The following is a 23,723-nucleotide window of genomic DNA, read 5'->3' as shown; positions in this document are numbered from 1 at the left end:
TTCACTGCCCAGCTTTTCGGGGCGGAGGCCTACGGGACCCTAGCGGCCTTCGGCGACTTCAATTCGGACAAGCAGACGGACCTGTTCGTGCTGCGAGGCGGTGAGTGCGCTGGGGGTGGGAGCGGGGCCGCCGTCGCCTACAGGCGTCGGTCTGGAGGAGGGTGAGCGGGCGGTCGCGCAGCCGTTGGGGTGCTGCCTTGGGTATATCGCTGCCGGTGTTACGAGCGCCGGTCATGAGTGCGCTCCTGGTTGCGTTTCAAGGCTGGCGGGGCCCGGTGAGGGCGGGCAGCCTCAGGCGCCGCGGTGCGCCCGTGGGGCACCTGCGCCGGCCCTCGGGGGCCGCTCGGCCTCGGCCTCCCTTCTTGGAGAGCCCCCTGGAAGAGCTGCTTGTTTGATAGCAGCTTTCTAGACCCTTGGTGGTGAGGGAGAGACTTTCCCGGGTGGAGCTGCCCTGCCAGGATCCGGGAAGCGGGCTCGGTGGTCCGTGTGGGGCCCTTTCAGCTCGAGGCACCGCTGTTGGTAGCAGTTCCCACCCGCTCCTTCGGCCTGGCCTCCAGCGCCGTGTTCAGCCTTCAGGTCTGTCTGTGGTACTGTGGAGGGCGAGCATCGCGGACAATAAAGTGATTTTCAAGACTAAAATCGATACTTGTTTTTCTCCCGAGATACCTTCTGTATGGGAAAAGATTTTGTAACTTGAACTAAGCATGTGGCTTCGTATAAGGCAAGAATTACTTAGAAGTCGGATTTATGGTTGTGAAATAATCTAAAGATTTTGTCCTACAGTGTGAATGGTCACAAATTGTTTTTTTGCTCCTGCTTTCACGATATTGTGGAAAATAGGAACATTTCACAGTTGTAAAGAGGGTAAATTACATTATTATCTTACCTTGAACATTATCTTAAAATGGAAGGCTAGATAAATGTGTTCCTCATAGCTGTTATCTGCCATGAGTTTCTGTATGGCCCAAATCAGAGTTTATTGGTGCTCAGTGTTATTTGTGAAGGTTAATCTTGGATTATTTTGGCTGCTTGAAGTTATGCTTTAAGTTAATAAATATATTCTCAAATTCACCTTTTTTTATTCAATCTCAGAAATGTTTCTGCAAGTATCTTCAGTAATGCATGAGTGAATTTCCCATCTAGTTGAGATATTTAAATGCATGGCTCCTTCAGAATGCTCCACTGGCTCATCTACTGAAAAATGCACTGAAAGATTAGATTTTAAATGAACGTCAGTTATAGGAAGCAATTTTTTTCTTTCCTTATCTTTCAGATGAATGCATATAAAAATGCAAAGTTAAAAGTTTTAGAAATGAGACTCATGGTTTCTTCCTTGCTTCTGCATAGCCACCCTTGCTATAGTTTTCCTACTTGGTACATTATGTAAAAATCAGCCTAAAGTAACCTACTTGAAAACATTATTTTTCATAATCCAAGTCTTGACAAAAAGTAGCTTGAAAAATTTACAGACCGCCTTCTAAACAAAAAGTAATAGCCGATTCTAAGTAGTAAAATTCTAAGTAGCGGAAGAAATGGTAGCCCATTCTAAATAGTGCTGAAGAACTGAGCACTGGAGATAATACTATAGACTTTGAGCAACAATGATTTGGTAAAGAAGCTCAGTCTTAATAATCCTGGCCCTCAATAAGGAAGTGGGGATGATTGCTTGGGCTTTTTGCAGGATTTATATTACTGTTCTGATTTTGAATTACTTCATTTGAATGAGAGTATGCTCCATGTGCTCAGATACCTGGAAGTAAAACCAGTTTGTACTCAGAGCTTTGTAAGAGAAGGGAAACTAGCTCAGCATGAGGTACTCTAGATCCAGAAGTATTTTATTGCAAAAACAATTCAAAATTACCAGTGGACCCTGGGTTTAGTCATTTTTTTGTAACTAAAAACACACGAGTAAATGGAATCATGCATACATGTACCTGTTTTGTAAGTATTTGCGCAAAATAGGGATAAGTGGGGAAACTCATGCTGTTCGCTTGTTCAACCTATCACCCTCTGGTTGTGTTTGATGCCTCTTCTGGAAGTACAGGGCAGTGAGTGGTCGTTCCCCTACTCACCTTCTGCATTTCACTGGAGAATTTTGAAAGCTTCTGTGGTATCCTCACTCAGATGTTTAGACTGAAGACCTCTCATCTCCTTAATTGTTGTTTTTGTAGAAACTGTTCCCTTTTTTCACACCCTCCTGTGTACTTTTTTTTGAGATGAGGACAAGAACTGCAAGCAGCATCTAGAATGAGTGCACTATGGATTGATGTTGGGGCGTAGCGATTTTGTTTTCTGTTCATCTAATAACTTCCAGTAGTCAGTTTGTTTTGACTATTGATGAGCACTGAGCTGAAATTTACCTAAATCTATCTTCAGTGACCATAAAATCTACTATCTGAGTGGTGTAATTGACTTGGAACCTGCTGTGTGTGAAAACACATTTGCTGCTTCTTCATCATCATTACTTTACCACACAGATGATAAAAAGGCAGGTGAAAGTCTATAGTATGAAATCAGAATTACAAGTTTTAGCAGTCAACCCACAGCTTTATTATCAAAAGCTTAACCAGCCAGCAGGCTTTTTCACCTTATGTGTGCCAACTTTTTCAATCATCTGTGAATGTGTAGTGCAAGGCAGGCTTTATTAGCTTGCCAGATGGGACTGCACTAGTTGCCCCTATCCATTTTGAAAGGATTTGTTTTCATTTACTCATTTGTTGGCATATTCTTCTTGGCAAATACATTTATGGCAGGGTTTTTTTGGTTGGTGTTTTTTTTTTTTTTTTCATAGCCCGGAAGCTTGTATTCTGCTATTTCACAGCTGTGAGCTTTGCCACAGAATGATGCTTTAGAAATATACTATCGTAGCTAAAGTTTGAAGCCGTAGAATTATTTTTGGTAGGTAACCTAGTTCTTGCAGTTTGGGATGCTACAGGTGAGTTTCTTGGAGAGTGTAGAAAAGAAATGTACTAAAGGATGATTAATAAAACTGTATTTTTTTCTGTAGCTGTGAACTGTTATTTTGCTTGCAATAGTGTGTGTTTATTTTGGTTTACTGACTGAAAATACATTTCATCATTCAGATTAAAATAATTTTTTCTTCTCTGCATTTCAATTATTTGTGCAACATAAAATATGGGGTTTTATTAAGATCTGTCTGAAATAATTATATGATAGTGCCTTGTATCATTGTCTCTAAATGAGGAAATGATGCAGGGAACCGGGTTACTTCTGTGAGTTCCACTTAAAGTGCTTTTGTCAGCCAACTTCGGAGGAGTGTCAGAGACAGTATTAAAATAATTCATTTGAGTTAGCTTTTAAGCTTTAATTATTTGTATAGAACTGATACCTACTACTTTTCTACGTGTAATGTTTCTTAACTCATTATAGGAAAGTTTTATTTTAAGCAATGCAATAACAATAGTAAAGGGAAAGGTCTACACTAAGTCCCAAAGAAAATTCTTGATATTAGCATTCCTCTGAGATGCAATCAGATTTATAGGTTGTATTGAAGAAGTCTCTTTTGCTTCCTTACGAATGAGGAGGAAGTAGTTGTATGGGGAGTCTCAAAGTTTTTGCTGCTGTGAGGGATGTACAAAGTTTTTGCTGCTGTGAGGGATGACTATTAGTGGAATGTCTTTTTAAATGTTGATTTTGCACATTTTTATTTATTTTACAATCCTCCTGTGTTATTCATTGTCTTACTTGCTTTGCAGGAAATGAGTTGATTATCTTTTTGGCTGACCAAAAGGAACCGTACTTTAAGCCCCGTGTTAAGTTACCAATGAAGTAAGTATTAACATTCAGTGGTGAAACAATGCAAGTGGTTGTTTTTCTTGAAATTGCATTTCTACAACTAGAATTGTCTGTGCTGTTGTTATCTGTTTGACCCTGTTGTACAACTTGTCCTTAGAGCTTCAGCTCTTTGACCAGTTTCCTGGTTAATTTCTTGATATGTTTTTGGTTTGATTTTGTGGGTCAGATGACAGAATTTGCAGAGATAAGTTTTATCATTAATATTGTGAATAGGTGTGACTTCCCTTAGGGGTTTCATCATACTTACTTAGAGAAAGACAGCCTGCACAATGCTTGATTTAAAATTACTTTGTGATAGATGATGACTTTATGAAAAGCCATGTTGTTGAAGATGATACTGTATTGGACCAACTCATTGGGACAAAAAGGCAAGCCTTTGAACACACAAGTACTTTCAGTTTTCATGCACATGTCTGTACAATTATTTGCATGTAGGGTTTTTTGTTTGTTTTTAATTCTAGATCTCTGGGTGTTACCATAACCAGTGTAGTTCCTGGAGATTATGACGGTGATTCACAAATGGATGTCCTCCTGACTACCCAGGCACAAAATCATGGCAAAGATGAACTTTCAGTGTTTATTTTCTGGGGGCACAACCAAACATTAGGTGAGTTGCTGGGACTGTTTATTAATAAGGTTATAGGGTTTTTTAATAATTCAAAGTACTGTCGGAAAGTTATAACTCATTTTAAAGTGTAATGATAGTTTTTACAACTAAAATAGGGATTAGCAGCTCTTCAGCTTCATACCCAAGTTTTATCTTGGTGTTAAACTATATTCAGTAATTAACGAAAGAGAACGAAGCCAAAACTCTTACTTTATATCATACAGCAGACATAGCCAAACAATATTATAGTTTGACAGTAACCTACTAACTGAAAACCTGCTTCTCATGGCTTCCCCATTCTGCATGTCAGCCTCACAAAGCTAATCTCAAAAAACCTACCTTGAATTTAAAACATGCTGAGAACCTGGTGTAAAACTTAGTGCAAAAAATTTCAAAATACCACCTAAACTTACGAATGGTAATTTAACACTCTTATTTCTGTGAAACCAAATTCTTTAAAGACAGTGAGACACTAAAATATGTTTGGGGAGAGAGGTTTCTAGAGTCTCTATCACTGGAAACTTTCAAGAACTTCAGAATTGAGTTTTCAAGTCTTTTGGCAGGGCTCTAGGTATAGCTGATACTGGTTTAGGGTAGAGTCATGGACTCTGAACTCTTGAAGGCTCTTCTGTTTTCTGTTGACTTTGCTAGAAAAGGGTTTTGAGAAGAGTTTAGAGTTTGAAGGAAGACAGGAAAGCAAAAGAAGATACTGAAGAATAATTATTACAAAAAACTGTGTTATGAAATTGTTACAGGTGAGGCAAGCGATAGCCTTAGAGAGCATTGCTTCTGGCTGTAATCCGAAGTGAAACAATCAACCTGGGAAAATGCACTGGACCAAGTATTGAGAGGACAGGAGCTATCTGTAGTATTGGGAAGAATATGAAGGATTTGGATTAATTTATGCTATCTTCCTTCTGAATAAACAAATACTGGGAGAGGCACAAATAAGCATATGGGGCTTAGAAAGGGAGTCAGAGGTTAAAAATTCAGGCATTGTTTGGTATGTGGTGAGGATACTGTGAAGGTATGTGGTGCCTACTTGGGTAATGGAAGTGTAACAGACAAGTCAGTAGGAGGGTACTGTCATACAAAATGTGGAAACTGGAAAGAAAAGAAACATCATAGAGAGATGAAGGAAATGGGGATGATACAGCAGGGAGTTTGGTTTACAAGTAATAGTGAAGTCTGAGAGGTGATAACCTGGTTAGGACTTAAAATCCTCACTTTCCATTTAGGCAATCTACCTCTAATCCTTATTTCAAACAGTGTATATGATTAAGAATGTTTTTACAGTGGCAAAACATTAAACAGAGGTCTTATGTACAATGTCAAATTTTTAGACTGTCTTCATCCCAGCTATTAGAGATTTTGTGTGTCTGTGATTGCAGTCACACATAGAAATAAGTTTTACTAAGATCTGTTTAGAATAATTTGTTGAAAAGTTTAGTGGTGAGAGAAGAAGCATCAGCATTTTAACTGTAACTCTCCTGCATAATTTCAGGAAGCCATTTAATTGTTTATGTTCAATGGTGGCTGATTTTTTTAATCATAAAATTGATACTTGTAAATTAATAGAAAAAGAATTGTCTGAGTTAAAAATGCGAATGTGATAACGTATTGGGAACTGAATGAAATTATTTTCTGTTTTCAGATCTTAATCATAAAATGATGTTAAATAGGACTTTTCAAGATGAGCCTCTAGTAATGGAGTAAGTATGACCTACTTTTTTAGAAAACAACATTTATAATGTGACTAAGAGCAACTTAAATATATTTTAAAATTTGAAACACATGCTCTTTATCTTTTAAGAACAGGGTGGTTTGTGTAATGTCAACTGGTTTAACAAAAGATGACGAAACATAACAGTCATCTTAACGAATCATGTATCACCCTGGGAATAGTAACAAAATTAAACATTTAATGTTTTTAATTCAGTATTCTGTTTTATGCAGGAACAGAGTTATTTTTTTTCTTTAATTTTGTAAAGCAAAAACTTTACTAGCTTATCAGACTAAGTGACTGTCCCTTTCACAGTACACTTCCCTCTGTGTGAAATGCTGAACAAAAGAGGAGGGAAAAATAGCTGGAAAATCAAGTGCATGGCATAGTGTTAAATATTGAAAGAAGTGTATTACTACCAGTAGCTCAGACAAGAACCAAAATTCAGAAAAGACTACACAGCTGAAAATTCATGGTGGGAAAATGCTAACAGGTTAGCTTAAGAACAGTTAATTTCAACTCCCATAATGACTAAGGTGATACTGAAATTGTTTTGCATTTTCAGCTTTAATGGAGACTTGATTCCTGATGTCTTTGGTGTCACAAGTGATTCAAATAAGCCACAGATATGGATAGGCAGGTAAGCCAAGGGTTGGTTTGTTAGCATGAGTTTTGATAACTTACTGTGCATCCACTTCTGGTCTTATTAAAGAGGCATAAGACTCATGTTTAACTGGACTGTGCAAATATGTGAATCTTTTCTCATTTCAATGTGTATCTTTAAACATTCAGTGACATCGGCATGTAATTTTTAAAGTGTTATTTTGTAGGGGATGCAGTTGTTTTATAAGGAAAGTAGACATTCCATGAGACCTGAGGAAAAAACCCTTTTATTTCACATGAGAAAGAGGATAATTGTTTCTTGCAACAGTTATAGTCTCCCTTGTTTAGTATGGTTTGATATTTATTATTATAGTATGTATTACGGAATTCTATGCTGTACAAAAATGCAAACCAAAGTTTTAAAGTAGCACCTGTAGAATTGAAGCTGCATTTAGTCTGATAGACAAAGTGACTGATGATGCAAGAAGTACTGGAACAGATGTTATAAGGGATGGCATAAGGAAAATGTGGAAGAGTTTGGGGTAAACGTAAAAAATCAGCTTTCATTTATCTAGGAAATTAATTGTAATGGGAAAGTTACACCACATTGGAAATCAAAAGCACAGGAAGTGTAAAGTGTAAGCACATTAATATATATATATATATGAAAAATTTGGTATGCTTCTTGGGGGAAGAGATTCATAAAGAGGCATAAGGCGTAAGGTGACTTTAAGTAGCAATGTAAGTGTGCATGCAGGCAATGTTTTCTTTATCACATCTTTTGTGTTAAGGAGTGACTAAGGTTCCTCTTTGGCATATAGAAATTGACCAAAGTCTTATGAGATTGCAGTAGAGGGGACTTAGCTTCATTATTAAAGTTTGTGCTAGCCCCAGTATTTCTAGAATGGAACTACCTAGCAAGTACTGGGATAAAAATTATTATATTAATGGCATATTTAAATCATGAGTAAGGACTACTCAAAAGATTGTTTTTGTTTAATTGTTGTGGGTATGAATGCTGAAATCAAAGCATAACAAAAGAATGGTCCTCTACTGACTCAGAAGAACCAGTCTCTAAACAAAAAATTAAAGAGGTAGCAAGGTGTCTGATATTGGGCAAGATTCCAAAGAACTTCACATCTGTCTTTTGAAAATAAATTACGTTATTTCTTAAAAACACTACTGGACCCTAGAGAAGGACAGATCACATTCTATTCAGTTTACCTCATACTGATTTTGAAGTTTGTAATCTGATAAAGGAAAAGAATGCTTTGGCTTTTGAGAGCTATTAGGACTGTGTATTCAAGGATACAGATTGGTGGGACTCTGAGTTAGTGAAAGTTTCAATATTGAACATGATGACATTTTTCGTTTTAAAAAAACTAAAAATACGGGTCTGTACATCTTTTCCTGTGACTTTTGGCAAATTGAACTTAGCATACATGCAGTCTTTGACTTTTGTAAGGAAAAACTTCATTGTTAGTGTTGTGGGTTTGGGCCTTCTTTGAGAAAGAAAGCCTCAAAAGAAGGATACTTGAATTGGAACTCTTGCTGATTTAGAGATTTTTCTCTCAATTGTCAAAGAATATGCTCAAAATAAAGCAGAAATTATTTTTAGGATGTGAGTTGGATTAAAATGTAAAAATAAATACATTCTTCTTAGCTCTGTGATGATATGAAAACTACTCTTGACATTTTCTTTTTGAACTATTTTCTTTTGACTGATAATAATGTCCAGTGAATAACTGGAAAAATTAGGAACTGGGTTTGTGTTTTCTTAAGAGGATTGGATCTTTGAATCAGTTGTTCGACAAAGTTTACATCTTCTAACTTGCTATTCTGCAGCTTTTGATTGGAACTTGATAGGATTGTCTTGAATGTTACTTAGCAACGTTAACATAGAAACTTGCAGCTCTGTGTGTTTCAGGAGAAATCCAGATGTTGGTGTCACTGCTGTTTTACATTTGTATACAATCAATACTTAAGTTATTTTAAAAGAAAAAAGTGTCTTAGTAAGTCTTTGCATTTCTGTGTGGCTTTCTTTAGCTGTTGTTTCAAAAGAAGTCTGTTACCACTGAAGAAATCAGAGATGATTACTTTGTCTCTATGGCAACAGTATATCAGCTTTCTATTGTGCATGTCCGTGGCCCTTAAGAAATGTTTAAGGCTTCCCCTCCACCTCCCCCCATCAGTGAGTTTAATAAAACTATACCTGTTGTTCCTAACTGGCTCTTTTCCTTCCCTCGGAGATCATTCAGAAGTGATGTAGGGTAAATAACATTTACATGTGTAAATGGAAACTATACACTTCTTGGCAATATGGTTTTGGTCATTAATCCAAACATGGATTTTATCACCATTACTTTTATTTAAATTGATGGTTTATGGAACAGAGATTTCAAATTCGCAAGGGTGTTTCTGAGTACCTTGCGGTGATTATATATTGAAAATTTTATGAGCTTTTGAAGGTATTGAAAAATAGGAAAGATTTGTTTCATTTTGCTGAAGAAATCCTTTCAGTAGCATAAGGATACAAATAAACTTACTCATTACGACTCAAAATAAGACTGAGTGCTATAGGTAGCAATATAAGCAATGTCTTGTTCATGAAAAACAGCTTTATGTCATCTGCTTAGGAAAAAAATTTTTTTATTTTCAATCTAAAATGTCTCTACATTTATATCAGAGCTGTATAACTTTCTTGGCTATCTTCAAAACTGAATGCAGAGAAAAAACTACAGAAAATATTTAATTATTTCTTTGAGATTAAGTGATTCTTTTTAACATTTCTAAGATTTATGATCTCTGGGAAGTAATCAGAGCTTTTTTTTTTTTTTTTCTTACCATAAAATGACTCAAGGACTTTCGTAGTTTGTATGTAATGTCACTAAAATAGTCGTTCCAGGCAGTAGTAATATCACTGTCTTGCTAGTGTGTAGTGCATTATATTGTGCATATTGAGCTTTTTCTGAGTGTAGTAGTTCAGGGTTCTGAAAGCAACATACCTGATGATTCAACCACTATGACTTTGGAAGGGTTTGTTATATTTCAATGCACTGCTAATAGAGAGGTTTGGAAGTTCAGTCATTTTTAGAACAGAAACCAAGAGGGCATGTATGTTCATAAATAAATAAATAAAAGTATCATCTGCTTGGGAAACGACATAATTAGCCTGTAAGAGTTTCTTTCTTAAGTTGATTTTTTTTTTTTTGAAGTGACTGAAAATAAAGTCCATTTATATGCAGCAGACATGAGCTGCTTTATCAGCATGTGATTGTGTCCATTTTTGCTCGTGTTCAATCCTAAAGTAGATTTCAGAAGTACTGATAGTAAAACTGCTTGAGGAAACTGGGGAGGACAGCAATCAGTGTCTCAAAATTTACAGTTGAAGTCTAGGCACTAAATTTCACTTTGTGGGTAGTGATACGTTTCTGTGTACAAAAAAAGTTGCTTTGAAAAGTTAAAATCTAATTGAAGCCACTGTGCTATGAATCATCCTTCACACAACCTTTCAAGCAATTACTCTGGTTACTTGGTGTATTGTAAGCTAAGTAGTGATTTTAGCTTAACATTAGGAGAACATGCTTTTGGTTCAATTTTATTTCAAATGTCACATTTTTTTAAAAAAAGGTATATTATAATGATTAACAGTCCATAAGCATTGATGAAATGTATTGCTTTTTATTCTTGTCTGTAGGAACTTATCATGGCATCCTGCACTGGAAACTCAAAGAAAAATGTATATACCACACTCCCATGCATTTATAGATTTAAATAATGACTTCACTGCTGGTAAGTCGTAAAAGTGTTAGATATCTTCCTAAAAATATTGATCACTAAGTATACAATGCAATGTACTGAAGTTTCCTTCTACTATTTTAGTATACTTCATTGATGGTTTTAAAGACTTGGTTCAGTAATTATGACTTCTGATTTTTTATTTTTAATTATTTTAATATCTCAAATTAGAAAATTCTGAGTTCTCAGAAATAACTGCCAAAATAAATAACCTAATGATGTTTTCTGCTTCTTGATGACAAATTATTCAGAGCAAGCATTAGTTCTGATTAAATTTGTGTTCACCATTAAAGCTTTTTATCCTGTTCCTCATGTTGCTGTTCTCTAGTATTCAGTTTGCAACTGAATCAGAAGCAGGGCTGCATTTTCTTCATCTTACAGTCTGCAAATAGTTCTATAGTTCATTCAGAAGAATGTTTCCAAGGCTAGATTTACAATTTGTTTCTTTAAGATTTCAATATGACTTCATTCTATTTTATTTTAGCTAATTCTATCACTGATTCAGAAAATAGCTTGTGAGACTATTCTTCTATTATTACATGAGCAATCCTGTAACCTACTTGTAATTCAGAGTTCATAAACTAGTACTGGAGACAACTTTTCATATGGCAGATAAACTATTTTCTTCCTTTGGTGATTGTGGCTTTGTTTGGTTTTTTTTTTGTGAAATATGCAATGCAATTTATCCTTCAATTACCATGACAGATCTATTTATCAGTTGCATGCCTGGTTCGTACCTCTAAGCATCTTTAAACATTGTGCTAAACTTAATTTCTTCATACACTAAATACATTTTTATTCATTTATGCTTTATTTTCTGATAGATCTACAGTGCACATCAATTCATATATGGTTATTTTGTAAAGAGAGCTTATTTTTTTCTTATGTAGTAGCATGAGAATGAGAGAGGAAAGACTCCATAAATTTAATTAAGATGCTTATAAATGTTGGAGATTCAATTAATTGCTTTAGCACATAGACAAACCTTAATATTGAGTTCTGGCACATTGCTGCATGAAGTTGTCGCATGGTAATTCCAACTAGAAAATCACAGTCATTTACTATACATAATCATTAATGACCAATTCTAACACACCTAGTGATCTATAAATTCTTAGGAATTTTATTTTAGTGGCATGGGCAGCATAGCTGAGAATTCCAGCTAGAATTTTAAGATGAATATATTGAAATCTAAACTTATGGGTAGGTAAAGGTAGGAAGTCTAAGCTGCTTACATAGATCAATCACAGATTGATCAGTTTTTGCCAGTGTACACAAAGGTTTTTATGACCGCTAACAGCCTAAAGAATATCCAGAGAATACCTGTTGATGCTAGTGATAAATGAAAGTTCCTCAGTTAAATAGAAATGAAGTCAGGATCTCTGTGTGGGGAGTGCCAGGAGCTTTTATAGATTCACATCTATGTTCATATCTCAAGATGTGAATAGAAGCTTCTGTGAAGCACTCTCCATAGAAAGATCCTGATTTTCATTTGCTTATAACAGCAAGGATGTAACACCTCAGGCTGAAATATGTGTTATTTTACAGCATCCTGAGGAAAATTTCAAGGAAAATAATTCATTCTGAGGGAAAAAAAATAAAGAAAATATTATCATAGAATTATTTTCTTTAAAATAAATTTTTGCTTCTGAGATGGGACTGGTAAATTATTTTTTGCTGGCCCTGTGAAAATTGGACCAACTATGAACAAGGCATATGTTGGTGAAAAATAATACTTTATTGATGTTATCTGATGTTTCATGACTGACGTGTTATTCCAGCACTGCCTGCTGCCGCAGTGAAGTCACTAATCGTCTGGTCCTGTGTGCACATTTACAGCAGTTCTCTCACATCAGCTACAGTAATTGCAAGGAACTGTGGCTGGCAGGAAACACAGTTCATTTTCACTTGAGCTATTAAGCTGATCCAACTTGCCATGCAGCTTCAGGATTGCCAGAGCCTATGTAAGCACAGAGAGATGGTTGAGGCCTCTTTTAATAGCAGCAGTTGTAGGCTTTCTTTAACCAAGCATGAAATTGCACCTCAAGTCTCATGGTGCCTCTCCCAAAAAATACCTGTTTAGTGTTCTAATATGTCTCCTCTAATTTGTGTTCCTCTGTATGGGTTGGGCAAGTGACTCATACAAGTAGTCATAAAAGTAATCAGCTGATATAAAGGGGGGGGGGGGCTGTATATAAATACCTATACAGTGCTGATAATACTGTGATTCTAAATGCACTCTGCCAAACTGGGCCAAAATAAGGTGCTCATTACTGTAATATGCCCACAACTAGTCCTGTGTCTCGCTCAGTGCAATCTGCAAACTTTGCAGAAGACAGCTAAATGCTTCTGCTTGTTTAGCTGTGTTCCTCGTTAGCATAGGTGGGCAGTGCAGCCTCGCTACATCAGCAGAGGAGTGTGATTCACATTGTATGATTTCTCCATGGAGTCAGTGGAGTCTATTATTTATTAGTTGGTTCAAGTAGAGCTAGTGAAGAGGAGAGGACTCTTGTGAGTCTTCACTCACACTACCATTCTTGAGTTGGAACAACACCTCACAAAGAATAGGTCCTGGTACACATTAGAATCATACTAATTAGGAGGGACATATTGACAAGAATGTTGGGTAATAGTCTGCGTGATGAAATCCTGTTGTCCAAAAGACTTAGTAATTATGACATTCGATGCTGCTGTGGTAATTTTGGCTTCAAAATTCAGAGTATTTACTCACAGGCGATGCTACTATTCATGAATATGAAGATGTAGTTGAACCTAAAAGGGATGCACTGATTTTTGTGTAAAAATAAAACCTAAATATTCAAAATATGCCATCTTTACTTGATTTTGGGGTTTTTTTTAAGACCATTTTCTAATGTTCTGCAATGTTTTGATGCTCTTTGTATTCTGTAACAGATGCAGCCAATTCTGTGGTTTTTAGCTGGGCTATTTTTGGCAACTTTATCATTATAAACAGCTTAAGAGATTTAAAGTGTGCTTGACATAAAAAAAAAAAAAAATCCTCTCTGGGCTGAGAATCTTTTTTCTAGTTTATTGCCTAACCCGTTTTCAACCTGCTGATACTAAACCCTCAAAACAGAGCTTTTAATGGGCATGCTTCTCCTGCTCTGGGTAAAATGAAGTTCAATTGTTATGATTTCATTGTATGAGAACGTGTTCATAAAGATGTTTTTAATCCCTGACAGTGCTTCATGAATGGCTAACTGTGTAAGGATTTTATAATCCAAAAATCCGCTAACTGGAACAAAGATAATACTAATCTTTCTTGGTGAGATATAAACTAGGCTGTTTCAGATAGTAATGCTGCTGCTATTTTTAAATAAAGCGTCCTCATGTAGAAATCTCACAATTTTTAATTCAGCAAGTAATTTTGAGCTAGGCCAGGAATTTCATATAATTAATCCGTGCAAAAGTTTGCAATATAAAACTTTCACTAAAGAGTTTGTCTGTGCTTTATGAATAAAGATAAAGCAAACAGATAAAGTTCAAGTGTCTTCTGCATGTATATTAAGCATGTCTTGCTCTGGGGAGGAGTATCTAGTTCACAGAGTGGCTGATAGAGTATAGAATGTCTGGAAACAGTCGAGTCAGCGTACCTACCATCAATGTCACTCTTAGTGTATGCACTGAGATAGATGAAAGATGAGGAGAAAATGTGGTGAGCCATGTTAGAATAGAGCTACTGGGTGTCTAGTAATGCTAATACATACTCACACTTGTCATTAGTTCTTTTTAACAACTAGCTTAAGAAAACAGTCTTTAATAATAATAGGCTTCTCTGAACAAATTAACATCAGGTGTATTTTATAGAGCATGAGAGGACAGGTGAGTATTTCCAAAGTGGGCTCCTCTAGCATGAGGCCCGAAACTGAAAAATTTACATTGTGTGACTAACAAATATTTGTACAGGATTCAACTCTTTTGACTTAGCATGAAGGAGGTAAAAAGTGACTTCTCTTTGCATTAGTCCACTCAGTTCAAAGTAAAAAGGAACTCCGTCTTTCTCAGAAATGTATTTTGGATATGTTAGTCAGGAAATGGGGAGAATACTGTTTGAGTAAACACTATCTGAAGTATGGTCATTATACTGAAGATTTTGCAACTAGAAAACATGAACCAAACCATGGAGAAAAGTGTTATAGCTAGAAGCTGAGGCCAAGATAAATAAAAGGACTTGATAAAGACCATCCAGAAATGATGCAGAGATGGGTGCCACTATAGATCATCTATTTGAGGCTAGACAGTAGACAAGCACATATTTTGTTTATGCTGTTGTTGACAGGCATCTCAGTCAGCATTTTCAGATAAATGCTTTAGACCAAGCTGAAGTTTAAATTTACTGTGGGTCACTAGGTGAACACTGATTAGTCTGTTTTATCATAAACTTTCATAGGTGCATCGAGAGCGCTTTATCTAAAGTTGAAATTTTTCCAATAGCAATTATTTTGCAACTTGTCTTTTTTTTCCTAATTAGTTAACTTGATTGTTTCTATTTAAAACATCCTAAAAAGTCATATGTCAGGGCTAATGCTGTCTTTCTAAGCCAAAATTGTAGTAGTTAATTACTTGGAAAAAAAGGGTTTATTAGTAAACAGTAAATTTTTATGCACTCAAAGATACAAGTCTTCTACCAAGAAATCAGGCCATGGCCCTGCAAATATTTTTAAGATGTTCAAATGTAAGAGACAAACTGTCTTGGACTCTGAATCATACTGCAACTTCATCTGTCAGTGTTTTCTTGAATGCTATGAAATATAGTGTATTCAATATTCTGTGCCTTATTTGCTTATGTGATTTCAAAGTTTGGCAATACTGCTTTTATAAGTGGTCTTGCGTTGAACATTAGCACATGGTGTGTATAATTGCAGATATTTCTGGAACTGTTTATATGAAATGAAGGAAAAATTATAAATTTGATTTTGGGAAAACTAAGTGTAAAAATCATTAGAAACAGCTTGCTATAAGCTAATTGCTAGTCTCTTTACTGATTTCTGATGGTTAATTTTTTTACGTTGTTTTGCTTTGGGAGTCTAGAAACCTAATGTACCAGAACATTTACAATGTGTTTTCCTTTTGATTCCTACTTCTTAGTTTCAATGCATAAATGTAGGTAGTTTTCTTCTTGAAAACAAATCATTCAAATCACAGGTCATATTCTGTTGTAACCATTTAAACCTGGATTCTGAAGACACTGTCATGCATGATGTCAGACTCTCATTATATTTTTGGTGAGTTTCCTCTCGATGGAAGCTGGTGGCCTCTCTACCTATATTATCATCAAAACTTATTTTATGCAGTAAATCTGCATTTATTCTCTATTAAAATATCCAAGCTCGTTATGTTCGGAAACAAATTATCTGGCCTTTTAAAACTTAAATCTTGAGTGGCATTTTAAAATGGGGGAGGTGGGGTGTGTATGTATTTGAAGTCAAATTGTGTCCTCTCTCCTTTTGCCCCCTCCCTTATGTTTTTTCCCAAAACAAATATTCATTAATGCCATGTCACAATTTTATTCTGTGAACAGGCACATTTTTAAAATTCCTTAACTGTTTTAAGCTCTGATAACAGAGCTTACCTGAGAATTTACAGCAAATAATGGAGACCAAAAATGTATCTCATAAGATATACAAGATACATTTTGGAATACCTCAAACTGTGTGTAAAAGTTTGTTTTTTATTACTTTTATTTTTACTGTTTACAGATTTGTTCTCTCTAAAAATGTTCTGTGTGACATGATCTCCCAATACCTCTATTTCTCCACTTGTTCCTGAACAGTGTTCAGTATCACAGGAAGTTCCTGCTTGTAAGATAAAACCAGTTGCTCAAATTAGCTGCATCTCCTCCTGCTGCTGAGTTTGTCTACTTTTACCAGTGCCACTTTTCTTACTCATAGCTTACCCATGAAGAGAATTAAAGAATGAGGAGAGATCTTTAGAGAAAAGATAGAGCTATTTTAACTGAAGTTTTCCCTAATCCTTCTAACAGAAACCATGACCTGTGCTATCTGCTTAGCAATTTTAATTTTAAAACTGCTGTTACAAAGTGTCTCAAAAGCTATTCCTTTTGAAAATTTTAATTATATGCTGATATAATTATATACACTGTGGGGTATTAATATGATATTTTGATGGGAATCAGTAACTTAATGTAGGTAGGAAGTAAATTGATTCTGCCCCAAACAGCATTTTGTTGAGAAAGCATGAATGTGAAAATGGGTTCTGAAAACACTCTTAACACTGCCTGGTCATTTTCCATTGTTTGAAACAATATTGTTGCCCTTATTCAGAAAATGAACAGAATTTTCTATCTGAAAACTCAGCTTTGAAGTGCTAAAAACCAGAAATAGTCCCACCTGTTCTGCGTATTCAGAAGCATCACGATTTGGCATAAATCTAATTTAAAAGTTTTCTATTTAAGGGATGCTTTTAAATTAACACATACAGATTTTTTCAATAGTAATTTTTAATAATGAAAGGCATTTTAGTGTTTAATTATGTTGTTTATAATTGTTTGTCATCTGCTTTACTAAATAGTTCCAGTAAACACTTTCTGAATTTTGAAAGACCCCTTTGAAAAAAAGAATAAATTCACAACCTCTGTTATTATAAGCACATATCTTAAAAATTTGCAAACACAAATTAGCCTGTTTTGAACGTATGAAGTCCTTTTGTTTTGCTTCAGTTATTCAGAGGAGGAAATTACTGGAAGGAGTGGTTCCTTAACCTACTGTTTCATGTAACTAGCAACAAAAATTTGTGACAAGTTAATTGCAAACTCATGAATGTTGGTACTTATATCTGTATTGTAAAAGCTAAATTACTATAGCGAGGCAGTAGATGTATGCTGTTTTCTCTAGTACAGTACTAATGCCAGCTTGACAAACAAATCTCAATACCAAATGATAGAGGGTTTCTTTACCTCAATGAAAAACTTTTGAACAGAAGCACAGAACTTGTCAGGTTTGTTTTTCCATTTCCATGTAGTAAAGAAAAAAAAAAATGATTATATCTTAAGTTTTTTGTATAAAATTAGGTTTGTGCATATTAAAGGATTACACAACTTAAGTTGTGTAAGTACAACTAAAATATTTTAAATAATGTTTTGATTTTTGTTTAAAATACTTTGGGGGGGGGTGAATCTGTAATGTAAATAGAGGAAAGTTACCTTTTACTTGTCCTTAGGCTTCCTGGCATTCAGTGTTTTTTATGCAGTTGTCCCCCATTCTGTGAGCACACTGCAAAGCAGTGGGTTTTTGTTCAGCACATTATTTACATATACCAATACATACAAGGAGTAACATTCATATCCAGAAGTAACTTCTAGTGAAAGAATATGCACAGACACACCTGTTCTTCCACATAAATGAAAAGCTTTTAGCCATGTTTGGAGTGTACATGTCTATGCTCTATTTAGATAGTACCTAAATTTTGATAGGGAATTTAAAAATAGGGAGTTTTTTCCTTTATTAATTTAAACTTCTGAAGTAAATGTGAAATCAAGCTGTAATTTCATGTTGCTCATGCCTGGTGGCTTCTGAGGACAACCATAGATGCTGAGGGTTTTAATTCTGAAATAAAGCCCTCTGACATTAAACAGAAAGGTCAAATCAGTCATTAGTGAAATGAACGCTCCATCTATAAATAGTACTGTTTTGTATAACACTCAAAAGTGAAGGAAAATAACAAGGATAATCAGAAGTGAACTTGGAGCAGATTCTGTATAGTTAGGTTTTACTGCGATTTCCTAGTAGTCCTAATAAGAAAAAGCAATGTTTGAAAGTAGAGTTTATAATACTGTCTGCTTTATTTAATGATTGTCTGCAGTTTTCCAATTCAAAGGCTGAAGTCTTCTCAGCTCTCTACCTACCTGCACACTGAACTTTTTCTAACTTCCAGTTATACTTGCTTAACCCCTTTCACAGACTGAAGTAATGGTGGAGCTGGTTTGCTACTGGTAACTTAGGGCAACTTTGTTCTTAGTGACCTAGCATTTTCTTTTGACACATCCTTCCTGAAAGACAGCAGAGTCTCTCTTTTGCTCTTTTAATTAAAAGATCCATCCAAATTTAGCCAGTTTGAAATAGGTTTTAGAAATATCAACTGGGTGGTGGTGGTGGTGGTTGTTGTTGTTGTTGTTGTTTTCCTTAATTGCTATTACTGCCTTTCTAAACAGCCATCAGTAATAAACATACCATAGACAGGTATTCTCGAAGCCTTTCCTGCCATTGTGGCTCTGGACTACTGCCAGTGTTTGGATGCTTAACTAAGAGCGGAGGGCAAAAGGCAGAGATGATACACAGAAAGTGGGAATAGAAATTGGTTGGTGGGGAAGAAATACAGGCTGAGCATAGGGAATGGAGATGGAGGTGATGATGAGCAAACACTGGATGAGTTTCTGCAAGACAAGTATTAACAGATAGACTTGGAGTTATTGCAGAAGGACTGACCTAATGGTGTGTGGAATAAGGTAAGCATAGTTGTATAATAAGACTGGGTTGAGAGGAGACTGTCTGTATGAAGAATACTGTGGGATAAGGATCAGAGATGGACCTCTTGTTGGGTGTAGAGCTGTTTGGTTGGAAACTGCCTATATGATTATTTCTGCATCTGCAGCAAAAATTCTAAGATACATGGTGTAAGAAGCTAGAGTTTGCAGGAAGAGTAGTAGAAATGCTTTTGTACTCAAGGTGTTTGAATGCTGTCCTGCATTGTAATAATTTTTTTTTCTACGGAATTCCTTTGAATTCCATGACTGATAAACTATTGGCAATCACATGTTGGTCTCTCAGTAAGTGATTATCTATCAGGCATCTTTATAGTAAGTGTCTGGTTTCTGAGCCCCTGTGACAAGAATGCTATGCTTTTGGTGCCTGAGATGGGCCATCGTAAACATTAGTAGTTACGTAATGCTGCCTTAGATATATTACATAAAACCAATCAGAAATGGATCTTGCTCAATATATGGGTGTGCTGCGTTCACATTGTTATTTCAGTGTTTGTACGTGTATCTGGGATGACTTTGGCATTGATACAAGATAAATCTGTAGGCACTAAACTCAATGAAGTCTAGCTGTACAAGTTTTATGTAGCTTTCTGGGGAGATTTTCCGGTCTTCACTGGGCAATATGGTGGTACAATGCCAAAATTAGCTGATCCCATCAAATAAAGATGCATAGAACTGCTGTAGTTCCTCTGAGCTTTAGGTTACCAGAGCTTGCAGTACAGTACTTGAATGTCTTCCCTTTTTCAAGCTGAAACATAAATTCTAATAACCTGTTTCCTTTTTTTTTTTTTTTTTTCGTAAGAATGAATGCTGAATTCAGTGCTTTTCAGTATATGAATTTACTGTTGATAAGATGTAGTAGTCAGGATAGCAGCATTTCATTACTAGGCCAATTAACCCAACTTAAAGAATAGCCAGATTTGCTCACCAACTCACTTTTTAGGGAAGGTAAAGTTGTGAGTACAATGCTAACACAATGTGGTTTTGTGTTGCAGCATGTGTCAGATATCTTCTGTATTAAGTGTTTGGTATGTATTCTAGGTTGGTTCTCAGTCTGTGGATCTAAAATGTTGGGTAACCTCCTTGATTGTTTATCTTATTCCCAGGTTGTTGAACTTCGTTTATAAATTTTTCTATTGCTTATGTTGTTTTGATGTTAATTACTGCCTGTTAAATCAAAAATAGGAAAACATATTTAACTGTGAATACTCTTCACTTTGCATTTGTTTACAAGAAACATTTCTTATCAGATAGTATTGCTTTTTTTATTTCTAGCCATTTGGTATTACATTTGAGGAAATCTGCCTGAATCTGACATGGAGATCTTTGCCCATCCCAACTATGAAGGATTTTATTTTCTTTACTACATCATGTCACAAATTAAAAACGTTAAGAAGTGCCCTGCAGGCTTAATCTAGTGGTCTGTCCAACAAACCCAGCATTCATTCTTTCTCTGGCAGTGGCAGTAGGAAAGTGGCCAGACTGTTTTTCCTTCTCCCATTGCCTGTGTGCATTGTATATCCAGAATCTACAACCTGCATAGCATTGTTAAAGGCATATCCTTGCCTACTGTTTTCAGTATCCCTTTATGTAACTACTGTCCAGTAAAATTATCCAGAGTATCACTTTTGCATTCTGTAAATAATTAAAGATTGAGCTGCAGATTATTTGATTTTATAACCTTGGGTTGTAAATATCTCATGTTGTGCTGTTGTTAGGTTCATCAGCATTTAAACAGAGCATTGTGATACAGCCCTCAGTACTTTATCTGTGCTTTTTAAACTTAGAGATCTGTGTGCAAATGATTTTGTTTTCTACAGCTGAAATTGCAATCAGAACTGCCTTTCAAAGGCAATGTGGCAGCGTATCTTTAGACAAGTGACTTTTCCTGAGCTTATGTAATATGATAGGCGTTCCTTGTAGGAAAGAGGGGTTGAGTTTTCTTAACATAGCCAGAAGCAAAACAAAAATGTTTTTGTTTCCAGGATGATCAGTGTGTTAAAACACAAAAGGTGTAGAAATGAGTATTGCTGGCCTGTTGTAACTGTCTGGGATGAACGATGTTGGAATGCCTTTTGGGTCAGACATGGCCATTCTGCTCTCTGAGGAGCTGTAACTGATAGATTTACTCTGTGAAGCTCAAGTGAAAACAAGACACGTTACTACTTATAGTTCAATTCATAGTAGTGCTTACGATTTCCTATTAAGACGTTAAGGGCGTTCATTTCTCTTTATGCAAAAAGACTACTGTAAGGATACTATAGGTGGTACTGCATTTTGCCATTGAAGAAATGATTTTTTAATTATTTTTTTTTTTACTGAGACATTGTTATAGTATGCTGCATTAGTATAGGTTTTAAAATTAAGAATTAGTTGTTAAATGAAATTCCATAACATGTTAAATTAGTCAAGAAATAATGCTGGTTTATTTTTGCTTTTTTTAAGGTACTTTGTTTTAACCTTAAATAAATGATTTAGAGCTAAGGACCTTGTAATACTTCCAGCATAACTTGTATTCACCTTTTTTATTTGTTTTTTCTACCCTAGAAGCATAACTGTTGCATAAAAACTTGATGTATTTATTTAACTTAGTAATAACAACTGTTCAGAGCTGAATTTCTAGCATAATAATACTGGGTGAATTATGTCTTGTGTTGGCAGCTATGCCATTTTGTCTAATTCTGGGATACAGTCACAAAACGTGTAAACATAGCATTAGTTGGAATGTTGAATTAGTGCTCCCCAAGATCTCTCCTTGCATAGAGGACTGGGCAGACAGAGAACTGACTTAGCCATTAAAGGTGAGAGGTCAGCTCTGCAGTGTGTGAAACCAAGTCAGATGTGATGGGAAAACAATTGTAGTGCCAACAAAATGTCTGCTGAAGGTTAGGCAACTTGTTATAGTTGCTAATCAAATGCTAGTCATTTGCTGTGTATTTATATATAACACTTAAAAGAGCCTAGCGTGGCATAATCTGTATGTGACATAGCCCATAACTAGTTGCAAATTACAGTACAAATTACAGCATGGATTTACTACAGCCCTACTTGAAATACTTATTTGAACCTCAAAAACTTTTTTTCAGAGATTTAGTGGCGTTTTGGCCAGTAGGAAAGTGAGTTAAGGCTTCTGTTCCACATTTCTTTTTTATCAATATGATTCATTCCAGTGAAGCACGCTGTCATGCTTTTCGTATGCATGCTATAAAGGAAAATGCCGTTTCAGGTGTTCAGGGGAGTTAAATTAGATGGTACAACTTTCAAGCTAGGCGGGGCAGGGGAAAAGCTGTAAGCAAAATCTTTGTTGGGTTTTTTGTTTGTATATGATTTTTTTTTTGGTTTGGGGTGTGGGTTTGTGGTTTCCCCTGGAAGACAATACCCATTATTGTGCCATTGTAAATTCCCAGTACAGTGGTCCACCCACTTATTCAGTAAGTCTACTCAGGGTAAAGCATTAATATTATCTTCTATTTTTTTAATCACTTTTTTTTTCTGTCTACAAAGTAACCATCGTATTCTAACTCAAATAATAATAGGCTTCTCTGAACAAATTAACATCAGGTGTATTTTATAGAGCATGAGAGGACAGGTGAGTATTTCCAAAGTGGGCTCCTCTAGCATGAGGCCCGAAACTGAAAAATTTACATTGTGTGACTAACAAATATTTGTACAGGATTCAACTCTTTTGACTTAGCATGAAGGAGGTAAAAAGTGACTTCTCTTTGCATTAGTCCACTCAGTTCAAAGTAAAAAGGAACTCCGTCTTTCTCAGAAATGTATTTTGGATATGTTAGTCAGGAAATGGGGAGAATACTGTTTGAGTAAACACTATCTGAAGTATGGTCATTATACTGAAGATTTTGCAACTAGAAAACATGAACCAAACCATGGAGAAAAGTGTTATAGCTAGAAGCTGAGGCCAAGATAAATAAAAGGACTTGATAAAGACCATCCAGAAATGATGCAGAGATGGGTGCCACTATAGATCATCTATTTGAGGCTAGACAGTAGACAAGCACATATTTTGTTTATGCTGTTGTTGACAGGCATCTCAGTCAGCATTTTCAGATAAATGCTTTAGACCAAGCTGAAGTTTAAATTTACTGTGGGTCACTAGGTGAACACTGATTAGTCTGTTTTATCATAAACTTTCATAGGTGCATCGAGAGCGCTTTATCTAAAGTTGAAATTTTTCCAATAGCAATTATTTTGCAACTTGTCTTTTTTTTCCTAATTAGTTAACTTGATTGTTTCTATTTAAAACATCCTAAAAAGTCATATGTCAGGGCTAATGCTGTCTTTCTAAGCCAAAATTGTAGTAGTTAATTACTTGGAAAAAAAGGGTTTATTAGTAAACAGTAAATTTTTATGCACTCAAAGATACAAGTCTTCTACCAAGAAATCAGGCCATGGCCCTGCAAATATTTTTAAGATGTTCAAATGTAAGAGACAAACTGTCTTGGACTCTGAATCATACTGCAACTTCATCTGTCAGTGTTTTCTTGAATGCTATGAAATATAGTGTATTCAATATTCTGTGCCTTATTTGCTTATGTGATTTCAAAGTTTGGCAATACTGCTTTTATAAGTGGTCTTGCGTTGAACATTAGCACATGGTGTGTATAATTGCAGATATTTCTGGAACTGTTTATATG

General features: G+C 35.7%; 1 protein-coding gene across 1 annotated transcript in view; it reads left to right on the top strand.

The window, feature by feature from the left end:
- Positions 1-7: 7 nt before the first annotated feature.
- ITFG1 (integrin alpha FG-GAP repeat containing 1) overlaps positions 8-23,723 on the top strand; it is an 85,982-nt gene continuing 62,266 nt past the window's right edge. Inside the window, exons 1-6 of the mRNA XM_026856499.1 lie at positions 8-100; positions 3,717-3,789; positions 4,278-4,423; positions 6,078-6,135; positions 6,712-6,786; positions 10,447-10,541. Of these exons, the coding sequence (XP_026712300.1) occupies positions 3,785-3,789; positions 4,278-4,423; positions 6,078-6,135; positions 6,712-6,786; positions 10,447-10,541 (379 nt within the window). The 5' untranslated portion in view covers positions 8-100; positions 3,717-3,784. The remainder of the gene's footprint in view (positions 101-3,716; positions 3,790-4,277; positions 4,424-6,077; positions 6,136-6,711; positions 6,787-10,446; positions 10,542-23,723) is intronic.

The sequence above is a fragment of the Athene cunicularia genome, assembly GCF_003259725.1.
Source record: "Athene cunicularia isolate RWA chromosome 11 unlocalized genomic scaffold, athCun1 chr11_part1, whole genome shotgun sequence".
In the NCBI taxonomy this organism is placed as follows: domain Eukaryota; kingdom Metazoa; phylum Chordata; class Aves; order Strigiformes; family Strigidae; genus Athene; species Athene cunicularia.
The sequence above is the reverse complement of the archived record's forward strand: the minus strand, read 5'-3'. Positions and strand labels throughout refer to the sequence as shown.